Source organism: Ambystoma mexicanum, chromosome 3q, assembly GCF_040938575.1.
Source record: "Ambystoma mexicanum isolate Mex_15411 chromosome 3q, UKY_AmexF1_1, whole genome shotgun sequence".
Lineage (NCBI taxonomy): Eukaryota > Metazoa > Chordata > Amphibia > Caudata > Ambystomatidae > Ambystoma > Ambystoma mexicanum.
In genome coordinates this window covers 256015488-256027612 of record NC_090926.1, presented here as the reverse complement: position 1 = coordinate 256027612, position 12125 = coordinate 256015488, and the positions used below count along the sequence as shown (strand labels likewise).

Sequence of the window (12125 nt, the reverse complement as noted above, 5' to 3'; positions counted from 1 at the left end):
TATGCTCACGGGCGAGGCCTACATGCTCATAAACGAAATTAATCAATTCCTTGGGAGCAACCAGGATGCCTGGGGGAACAAAGACTCAGACCACAACGCAGAACCCGATCTCATCATCAGCACTGGCATTAGAGCGACTGCCGGCAGTCTAAAGAGTGGAGCAATAGACAACCCTGCAGTTAGCGCTATTCCATGCGAATTAATGCCTGATGATTTATTTAGCACCCCAGGGGGCTGCAAGTCTGGCACAGGGGGACACAAGGTAACCACTGCAGCAGTCATACCTCTTCAGTCGCTCACTCCTAATAAGGCTTTGACGACCAGTACTGATGGCTTTGCGGCCGGCTGTCTTCTTCTTGCTGTTAGGTTTAATCCATCAGCTGTGTTTTTGGATACCGAGGCTTGAGCCTCATTACTCCATCTTCTCGGGTTCAGTGTGTAGGCGTGGGTTGGATTTCTTCTTGGTCTGTGTGGTCATGTCACAGTAGTGCTGGTTTCACAGGGTCTTCGCAGGGATGGGCCGCGGTTAGCGGACTGATGGCTTTGACAACAATACAGCCTTTTATACTGCCATCAGCAGACCGGATGCAACGAAGATTTTTCAGATTCTGAGCCTGCACAGCTTGCCTTCTATGAGGCTAGCAGGGGAAGGGACGCCACCTCGCAGGAATCGTTTTCTAAGAGACCCGAAAGATGAGGGCCCCACAGCCCCTTAGAGACTGCCCCAAGATTTGACAATATCGCCAATAGTACTGCTATCAGCCATGCCTTCCGTCGTGCCTGCTGAGTTAAGGGATAATGAGGGTTCCAAAGAGAAAATAAGTGACAATCATGGCGTCTGCTTCCTGGGTCATGAGATAGACCAAATTAGAAGGGAGTGGGCCACGTGTGCCGAAACGGTTCCCAGCTATACTCAATTCTCACCTGTAACCACACCCACCCTGACATGTTCACTTTGCCTACCCATGACCAAGCCGCCGAGGGAAGCCTGACGAGAAAGGGGAGTAGATGTAACCTCGACAAGGTAGAATTAGCAGCCTTAGAGAAGCTGCTGTACCTTATCCTAGAAGTACAAAGAAGTGGAGGGGCCACGGTGGAGCGACAATTCAGAACGGAGGATAACAAAAGGGCTTTACAGCTATCACAAGAGAGAGTCCATTGTCATCCGGTGACCTGCCCAAACTTGATTAATACCACTTATCTTTTATTATTTTTGTATTATTTGTATATGGTTTAACCAAACCTTTACAAACATTTTACTAAAATAGAAAACAAAAGAAAACCCTATTAATTTGCAGGAAAAAAAATGAAAAAGAATACATCCATCATATAATTTACCTTATTTACATTCATTAGAAAGAAAGAAAGAAGATAAAAGAATTCCTATAACGGGAGCCACAATCACTAGCAGATCTCCACACGATAATAAACAAGAACAGGAAACCATAAAAAAGAAGAGAAAATGTAAAAAAAACGTGTTACATATAAATATAAAACACATAAACCTAACTTAAAATTGTCTAAGGCAGTTAAGTTTAAGGCCTTTTAGGAACCCAGATTTTGCTAAGCCCTCTCGTGTATTGTGTACATTTAGGCAGCGTTTCAAAACCAAGTCAGTAGAGGAGCATAGGTGAACCTCCCTCCAAGGCCCCAAAAAGGTGTTCCTCATGTCTACCAGTTGTACGCAGCTTAAAATAAGATGTTTTGTGGTTTCCTGCTCGGAATGACAAAATCTACATAAGGTTTCCTCCGCGTTTACTTGATTTCTTTTAAATAGAGTGTCATTAGTCGGGAGAATGTTCCATCGCAGGTGTAGCAATAAGCCACGATTATGTCGGTTTGGAAAGGGTGAGAGAATCTTAGAGAGGGATCCTCTTTTTTATGCTCATAAGCAAGGTGACTCATAGATTTATAAGAGTGGAAAGTTTGTAGTGTTGGGATCCAATCTTTATCTAGCAACCTCTTTTTGGTTAACATCGGGTTGCTGATTAAGGTTTCCAAGTTTGAATCTATTTTTTGAGGGATCTTCTCACAATTGGTGGTAAATGTTAATAGGAAACCAGAGGAATTTATATTATTTCCTATCCACTCATATAAAGTATTTAAAGTAGGGGCCTTAATTTTCCCATTTAGCAAGAGCATCCTCCATTGTACTCGAGCACATATGGAAGTATATCCCAGCTCAAACTGGATTGCAGTTAGGGGGACCGATTAGGGATGCCAAGAATCTGTCTCCAGATTCCGCCCTCTATCTGGTTCAACTTATGCATAACTGCAGCAGAGCACAGTTCCAAACCATATCCAAATTTAGGGACCACTTTAACTTAAAAAAACATGAGCGCGGGTTTTTATCGAAATCTTCCCGAATTTACGGTCAATTTTCAGCATTTGGGTTCCCATTAGTTTAGCTTTCTGTGCTAACATTTCCAATTGTGCTTTGGACCCCTTATTTGCACCCACATGGTAGCCCAAATAAGTCACACTAGGGGAAATGCCCATCCTCGAGCCCTCCGAAGACCAGGTCGGCTGCAATTTCTTGCGTTCTCCCTTCGCAATTGAGAGGATTTTGGTTTTATTTGGGTTGATAACCAGGCCATTATCCTTAGCATACCTCGCAAAGGTGCTAAGAAGATGTTGGAGTCCCACCCTAGTGTAATCAAACAGCAGGAAATCGTCTGTGTAGGCCAACCAGATGATTTTAGCCAAGCCTATTCTTGGGGCAATTAGCCCCTCCTTAATCAAGCACTCAGCCACATCAGTCAGGTACTGATTAAAGATCCATGGCGCCAGTACGCAGCCCTGTCTCACTCCAGAGTGCGTTTGGAGTCTAGATGACATATTGCCCTTCTGAATAAGCCGGACCTGAATGCCTGCGTTCTTATAAATGCCTTCAACCAAGCATAACAGGCCCCTTGGTAGGCCCCATAGCGCTAATTTGTTCCAAAGTTTGTTACGGTCGACGCAGTCGAAGGCTGCAGAGAGGTCGACGGATGCCATAAATGTGCACCCCTTGTCCCCCTTCCAGGCAGCCTCCTGGATGCATTTTACGACCAGGCCATTGATGTTCGTCGAATGGCCCTTATGGAAGCCAGTCTGGAAAATACTCAGCGGGTGAAAGCGTTATTCCCAATCTTCAAGGTGTGACAGCAGGAAAGCTGTGAAGATTTTACAATCAGCATCAACCAAGGATATTGGACGATAGGTCTTAGGGTCTCACCTGCTGCCACACTTGAAGATTGGCACAACATGGTCTGTACTCCAGGAGGGAGGGCATATCCCCATCGCCAAGATGTCTTTAAATTCATAATGGAGGAGATTGGCCCACAGATTAGGGTCAGACTTGAAAGTATTGTTAGTGAGACCGTTAGGTCCCGGAGCACTCCATCTTTTGCACTTCACAATCAGCTCCCTAACTGCATCAACCACCAGAATAGGCTCCCAAATGTCGCTGGTACCATAAGCTGGGTAATCATGATGTACTCCCCCACGGAGTGTCGAGTTAGGCCCAAACCTCTCCTCATAGAAGGCCATCCACTCGTTTTCCGAGAGCGGATTCAATTGTGAAGTGACATGATTGATGTCTTGGCCATTCACAATAGTCCCAAAGGCCTCCAAATTAGCCCTGATTAGTGTTTACAGCATAGATTCTGCATCTCGCTAGAGGAGTTGATGTTTTATGAATTTACATAGGTTTTTATATTTTTGCTTAATCATTATAACCATGTTGGACTGGAGGACCTCATTGGTTTCTGAGTTCTTAATTCTTCTGATCTCTTTTCTCCTGAGAGTTTTAGCCAGGGCCATTAATATTATTTATGAACCCGGAGATAGCTCTGGGTTCATCAATGCCCCGGCTGACAAGGGGCTCTTGACAACAGACGTTTCAGATATTTGTGCTCAAACCCTAAACCAAATGAGTCAATCTGCATAACCAACACTGCAGGCTTCCTGCAGACGGGCTGACCAGGGACCCGCAACCAAATATAAGGGTGACAGGCAAGCAGGAGGGGCAGGGTATGCAGAACAAAATCTAGCCCCCCAATGGCACCAGCCCCAGGCCCTTGAGATTGCAGCATGGGCAAAGCATGGAATTAGCAACATGAGAGGGGTCCGTAAGGGGGGGGTTGTAATTTGTGCACAGTGTACTCAAATTGGCCCCTGCTTATTCATAATCCAGGGAAGTGCTCATGAAAAAGTGCATACACTGGTTTCGAGATGTATCTGGCTGTCCATCCTTAATCCAAGAGGACGTCATACACTGTACAAGATTACATCACAATGAGAGGTCCGCTTTTGACTGCATACTAGTTGAACTGAGGGAACAGAGTGGCCAATGGCATATTGGGTATCACTGCGAGATACCGGCCATCATCATCCAGTATGATTGAAATCAGAGCCTACCTAGATTACAACATTGACTATTGTGAGAAACCAAAGGGTGTCTCACTTCCTAGTCTCCGGGGATCTCTCTCTCAGGTGGCCAGGACATGGCCATCGCCTTTGAATACAGACCCTGGGGGTGGACCAGTGCAGGAGGATAACCTGGTTGAGGGAACTTCGAATGCGAAGCTCCAAAATCCCAAGTAATCGCTGGATGTGAAACATCGGCTTTCAGTATAAAATGATTGGAAAAATCTCACACCCTAGATAAAATATTAATCATGACTAGAACTCCCATGTCAATTGACCTATAAATGGAGGCCATGGATAAACTAAATAATGGCACCATTGGTGCAAACGCCTTTACATCAAATGACATTTGCTTCAATCAAAGCAAAAATTCCAGGAAGACATGCTATAGATGTGGATATGATTTTCCATATGAGGAAGTATGCCGGGTAATCATGCACGTATGTGGGTGAGTATCAATTTAGCACAGGAAGTCGTACATTCAACCTAGCATTTCCTCATGAAAGGAAACATCCTCCCCACGAAAATATGCACAATCCCTGCTGATAAAAACAGAGAAGAGATTTTCACCCAACCACAGCAAACGAGCATCACAAAGACGAGACAATTCACCAGATTGCAAGCCGCGGCACAAACCACACCAAAAATTACACTACCTTGAATCGAAATCTTTCTCTGACAGTGTCTCAGTGGAGACCGAAAGAAAAGTTATGTTTTTGCCCCCTTGGAAACAAAATGGCCATTGAGCACAGCTCTGTACTACTACTAATCAACATCAATGATCATCACCAGAGTTCCTAATAGAGAGTGGAGCCATTGCGAACGTAAATGAAAATGAATATGCCATGATGACAAAACACACTTCACGCTTCTGACATTGACATCTTCCCATATGGCTCCCAAACACCACTACCATGTTTAGCCATATTACCTTCCGCATGCTCATAGAAAAACAATACGGCCAAAATACAGCACTGCGTAATCGGGTCCGAATCCCACAGTGGCTGCATCTTCACTTGACTTGTTTTACAAATGGGCCTCTCGCACATCCTCTACCGCCGAATGACAAATCAATATTCCAACACAGTGACCAAGATTGACTACATGTTCCCTTCTTTAGTTTGTGAAATAGGTCAACTACAGGATTACCAAGTGAAGCTACTTAATGATAGCATCATCAAACTCGTAGCGTGACACTACAGAGGCATGCCAATCCACAACCAACAACACGTTGAGGATGAACTGCATCTTGTAATAGCACAAGCCATCATTGAACCAACAATAGGGCCCATGCAGCGGATTTCTCCCATTGTCCCTGTCGTAAAGAAAGGTTTTGATCAACACATCCGCATCTGTGTGGATATGAGGGCCTCAAACCAAACTAGAGAGTGGGGAAGAGATAAAGGTTAAAATAAAGGGAAGTAGAAATGAAAGAAGGAAACAAAGAGGAGTAGGAGAGCATGAACAGGTGAAATAAGGAAAGAAAGAAAAAGAGTGCAATGTGTCAATGCGACTTGGAAGAAATAGAGGAATTAGAGACAGAGGATGCATTGGGGGTGGGGCATAAATCGCAGCGGAGACTCTTTGTTTGAGTAGCAAGCAAGCCTTCTACAGGAAGGGTGAGTACTTGGGATCCATGCCTTGAAAGAATGGGACAAACTCTTACGTTGCGTTGCTGAATCCAACATATTCATTTCCGGCCATGTTCTTCAGGAACTGCATCACCTGCAGAAGAAATTAATGCAATCTCAGCAGAGGCCATCCTTCATGCACATGTACATTCCAACTCGGAAACCTCGACTCTGTGGGTTCCCCGACCTTTGCAATCCTTACTATTTAGGCTAACACCCCTTTGCCTCCACTGGAGCAGACCATCGCTAGATGTGTGACCCCACTCCTGCTTCTCTCTCCTTCTGCACTGGACACTGGAATCCTGGAAGGACTGCCATGGTGACTTCTAAGGCCAAAGCTACCTTTTACCCTACTGGTGGGGGCGCAATACACCACGCACTGGACAAGCCTTGTTGCCGTTAGACCATTACTGCGGTAGCAGTCGCAGTATTGAAAACGTACAGGACTGAATACAAAAGAGATCTAATTGTTTCTCGCCAAATTGCTACAAAGAAAACTTTTCAACTGTGCCTGGGTGCAGAGATCCCTTCTTGCCCTCTCTCTGTCCGATAGCCGAGGCGCCATCGCAACACAACGTGCTTGCACCAAGGCCAGTCAGCATAAATCATGCTGTCCTTGAACGAATGTGGACTCCATTATGTTCCAGAGGAAAGGGCTTTATTAATAATAACAATACTATTCAAACATTAAATATCTGTGGCTCTTGAACGGCATATAAATGGCTTCACTATATAGGCTATAAGCATATCTCTTTTCTCATCACAATGTCCCTACCCCCTCCCAAATCCTCCTGTAGAACATTTGCAATGGAAAAACCAAGAGACTTACATAGTCAAACTTCTCTGCCTTGTTTGCACTCATCTGAAAGAGATATCAGGGTGAGATTTACTGTACTGGAAACATCTTCAGTTTTGGATACGCAAGTCATGGGCCTCCAATTGGTGTCAGCCATGGCTCCAAGCAGCGCAGAGGGGTGGGGGTTTTCTTCATAACATTTTACCAAAGAAACACATTTCACACAAAAACTATATTTCATGGCTGCGCCTTCAGAAAAGTTACCAAAAGGTAATACAGCTGGGGAAGCCAGGTGTGGCATTTATAACGCGCCTATACACGAGTGTTTCAAGACGCAACGAGGCAAGGGAGGGGGAACAGAGGGAAGACAGAGACAACAATCTTACTAGGCCAGGTGACATTGAGATCGCGCAAGTGCGCGGGGGGGTGGAGTGGGGAGGGGGCAGTTCAGTACATGGGATCGACAGTAAAAAATAAATAGAATAAAAACAATAAGTAAAAAGTGCAGCCAACTGGTGGCAAGTGCAAGGGTAAATGCAGACATCAGGTGTCAAGTGCTGGTAGTGGACTGAAGGGATACAGAAAACAGTCCCCAAGTGCGGGGGTTGCCAGGGAGGCAGTGTAGGTGTGCAACTGGCAGGGGAGGGAACCTGGGCCTGAGATCACAGGGTGGCCAGGTGACCAGTGCAGTTTCAGTTTCAGCCAGGACTGCAGCAGGGGAGAGGAGGAGAGATAACAGAAGCAAAGAGGAAGGTTTTGAGGTGCTTCGGGAACCAGAGATGCTTCTCCACAAGTTTCAAGGAGGCAGGGAGGCTGTTTCAGAGGGAGCAGCAATGCAATGCAACACTGAGGTTAATTTCAGTCCAGCATTGCTGATTAAATAAGAACCCATTAAGGAAAATGAAGCAGGGTCTATTTACGGGAGATAAAAGGTGTGATTATTGTGCATATTTTCAGAAGATTTTTCGAGATAGAAATAACTTTGAAAAGATGGTGTTACCTCGTTTTGAAACCTTAGTAACAGCCAAATACTGCCCGCGTAGTCTGCTTGATTTCAATCGGGTAACTTTGTGGTGTGTGATTAGCTGCCCTCCCACCCCGTTCTGAATTGCGCTGGGGGGAGGGGCTGATAGTTCACTCTATTAGGATCTAAAAGTACTCGGTCATATTGGAACACGTGACACAAACACGATCAAATACCTTTCCAACACTTCTTACAAAAAGGTCTGTGAAAACAACTCTTGAGCCAGTGTTCACGGGCCTCTGCCGCTGTGGTGGCGGCCCGTGAACGCTGGCTCCGAGTTTTTCAAGAGGAGGACTGGGATGCCGGACGTTAACCTTGTCCAGGTGAGTGTTCCCCGGCCAAGACAGTCAAATACTTTTTACTACATATCTTTGTAGTCAGCAGCGACTTTTCCTAGGCATTCATTTGTATGCGATTTGGGCTGTCATGTCGGGGCAGATTTGCAATATAGCTCCTTTTTTTGAAAGTGTACACGCTATTTCATTTATTATGCGTCTTTATGTCCAGATTCGACAGTGGCGTAAAAACCGTTCATTCTCGCATCACTTTATAGCCGGGTTGCTTTACTATGTGTTTTGGGTCATTTGCATGTAATCTCTATGAGACCATTATTGTAGTAGTTGAAATCTAAAGCTTAAATATGTGTACCAACTAGAGCTCAGAAGGTATTTATTCCGCTGCCCAAGTGGCAAAGCAGGTTCAGACCTGGCGCCACTGCTGAACCCACGTGTCGGAAATTTGACAATTCTTTTAATCTCACTGTGTTTTAACAGCTGGGAGTCCCTAAAACGGATGTGGTTTACATAGTTAACCCTATTCAAAAAGGAGTCTTACTCGTGGTTTAACAGTATACAGTGTGACTTCATATGTAGGTATAATAATGGCCATTCGTGACTTGTCATGTTTGAACTGTGTGGGACACCGTGTATTTGTTGCTGGTTTGGCTCACAGAACCAAGCCAGACCCTCTGGCTCGGCTGTACCCATGAATGCTCAGGCTCACCCATCACTCAGGGGCAATGCAGTTGGGGTAAAGTGAGGACAACGAGCAGTTGACCAAGCAAAAGCTTTGTTTAATAATAATCAAATGTACATCCTTTTATTAAAATAGCACCTGCGATGGCCAAGCATTACATGTAATGCGCGCGCCTCGCTGCTCTGTAATGAAGCACTGACACAGAGCTGCAGTTAACACGTCCTTTATTTGCTCTTCCTGTTAATCTGCACTTACCCCGCCCCTCAATGTCACTTCCTTCCCAGCCTCCCGTTATCCCCGAACTAAAACGTCAACATGACATCCCCCTCCAATTTAAACAGTTACCCAACGTGGGTAATAACATACCGGAACCCAGTTCACAAGGCCATTTCCTCTATGAGGCGGCAAGGTCTAGTTCTGGCTCTCTGGGGTCAAGAGCTGACGTGTTCAACAAGTTCACTTGTTCCCGGCCCCCCCCATCACTGTCCTCCGTGTCAGACACCTTAGAGTCCTCATGATCTCCTTGGTAGGGGTCATCGGATACATAGTCGAGAGGTATTTCTACTCTTCCACTGAGACGCCGGGCCCCCGACATGCGGACTTTCTTGAAGTGTGACGAGTTGCGGGTGGTTGTGCCTGATCTCCTTGGGCCGTGATCATGGAGCCCTTCTTCTCGTTCATAAGTGGCTCCTCTTGGAACACAGCTGTGTGCTTGTGATTCTGAGGTTGCTTTACGACTACTATATCCTCTACTGCAAGTGGGGAGTCTCGAGCCTGTCGGCGAACGTCTGCATATTCTTTCATGCGCTCCTTCTCAGCCTGGTCCCTTTCTCTCACTTCTGTGTCCACTGGCGACCGGTCCTCGGGTTGGCAGGCCTTGGGAAGCCGAGTCCTTATGTCTCTTCCAAACATTATTTCGGTTGGGGTTCTCCCCGTAGTGCTGTGGGTTGTGCTGCGCTAATCTCACAACAGCTGGTGTAGCACTTGCTCATAGGGCTGTCAAGTAGGTTTCGCCACCTGTAGTGCCCTCTTCAGATTGACCATGAACCCTTCAATCATACCATTGGCCTGAGGCCACAGTGGTGTGACCTTGTGGTGATGGAACCCATGTACTCACTAAATTTGGTGGAACTGTGCCCATTGAACGGAGGCCTATTGTCCGTTTTCACCTGATGAGGGATGCCATAGACCATGAAGATACGGTCTAGCACTGGGATCACGTGGCGAACAGCCGTTGATGATATGATCTGAGCCTCTGGATATCTCGAGAATTTGTCCATGACAGCCAGTACATATCTCCCCCAATCAATAGGCCCAAAGAAGTCTGTGGCCACTGCCTCCCACACCCCTCCGGGCAGCTCTGACATTTTGAGCGGTTTGGAATGACGATTCAGGGTAAGAAGACAACAGGTGGGGCATTGTTTCAGAAGCTCCTCGACCATGGAGTCTAGTTGTGGAAACCAGACCTTTGACGCAGCATCCTCTTCGTGGAAACCACTCCCCTATGCCCTTCGTGGGCCAGCTCTATCACCTTCCTTTTCAGGGCGGTGGGGATCATCACCTTGTGTCCTTTTAGCAGGAGATTGTCCTCAGAGAGTGCTAGCTCTTCTTTCACTCGCAGGAGTCGGTCTACTTCCAGGTATACTTCCTCTGATGCGAGGCGGCCTCGTTCCTTGGCCCTTCTCTACTGGCCTGAGCGGAGCCCCTTGCATACGATTTGACAGGCGCTGTCTGTGTCCACTACCAGCTCCAGGTGGGATGATTTGATGCCCTCGGGCACCGTTTGTTGGATCAAATATTGCAGGTAGCGGTCTGCCACCGAGGGCTCAGGTGTGCACTTCTCTCTGGGATGACAGGACAGGAAGTCGGCCGGGTTTTCCACTTTCCCTGGTCTGTGGATGATTTCAAAAGCATAGTCCTGTAGCCGTAATCCCCATCTTGCGATGCAGCGAGGCATCTTGGCCTGTGGGTTTCCTTAAAGAAATAGGAGAGCTTGGTTATCTGTCACCCCTCAGAAGGATTTGCTGTAGAGGAACAGGTGAAAGTACTTGCACACCCATACCACGGCAAGGCTTTCTTTCTCCACCTCTGAGTAGGCCTGTTCCATGGCAGAGAAGCTCCTGCTGGCATATGCAACTATGTGTTTTTAAGTAAGGTCTTTTCCATCAATCTGGTTAGAATGGCACCTAGCCCTACAGGACTTGCATCTACTGTGAGCTCGGTCTTTCGTGCTGTGTCGTAATATGTCATATTCTCTGCTCTGGCCACCCTTTCTCAGATGACTTTGAAGGCCTTTTGGCACTCTTTTGACCAGTTGAACACTGCATTCTGTTTGGTCAGTGCTCGGAGAGGCTCGTTGACCGTGGCAAAGTCCTGTATGTACCTTGTACAGTAGCTTGCTAGGCCTAAGAAAGACCTGAGTTCCGATATGTTGGTCGTGGTGGTGTCTCGTTGAGTGGAGCTACTTTATATGGATCGGGTATTATGCCGTTTTCAGAGAACACATGGCCAAAGAAGTGCAGTGTGGTTTTCCAAAACTCACACTTCTATTGGTTGAGGGAGAGGTTGGCAGCTTCAAGGGCCATGCACACTTTGGCCAAGGTTTTGTTGTGCTTTCCCACGTCGGTTCCAAATACTAAGGGCCTCATCACGAGTCTGGCGGTAACCCTTAAAGGTGGTGGTAGCGCTATTACCGCCGCATTTAAGGGTCTGCCAGATCATGGCTTTGCCGGATTTCCCCTCAGCTCTGAGCTCGGAGGAAATCCGCGGCAAAATTACCGATTTTCGGCACGATTACGGCCGGCGGGAAATCCGCCGGCGGTAATAGCGCACATTTTCCCCATTGGGCCCAATGGGGAATGAGGAATTCCCGAATGGGCCCAATGGGGAATGGGCAATAACCCTTCCGCCAAACCCGTGATCCGGCGCTAATAGCGCCGGGGGGTTTGGTGGTAGGGCTACTAGCACGGGCGCTGATAGCGCCGGCGTTACCGCCCAGCTCATGATGAGGCCCTAAATGTCTTCACAATAGTTCAGACAGTTCGGAATGCACTTGATTATGTTGTGGGCTTCAGCCTGAAATATCTCGGCTGCCGAGGAGCCCCCAAAACTTAATTTTTGTATCGGCACAACCCCAAATGTGTGACGAAGGTTGTGATATTTTGACCTTCCAGACTTAGGACGAGTTGGTGGTAGCCTTTCTTCAGCTCTAGCTTGGAGAAGACCTTGACTCCGTTTAGCAAATGTATCATGTCAGTGATACGTGGAGCCATGTGTCTCTCCCTTTGAA

General features: G+C 46.8%; 1 protein-coding gene across 1 annotated transcript in view; it reads right to left on the bottom strand.

Annotated features, from left to right (window-relative positions):
- GLS2 (glutaminase 2) overlaps nt 1-12125 on the bottom strand; it is a 579026-nt gene that overhangs the window by 209122 nt on the left and 357779 nt on the right. Inside the window, exons 8-9 of the mRNA XM_069653689.1 lie at nt 6871-6903; nt 6077-6135 (exon numbers count right to left, since the gene is read on the bottom strand). Of these exons, the coding sequence (XP_069509790.1) occupies nt 6077-6135; nt 6871-6903 (92 nt within the window). The remainder of the gene's footprint in view (nt 1-6076; nt 6136-6870; nt 6904-12125) is intronic.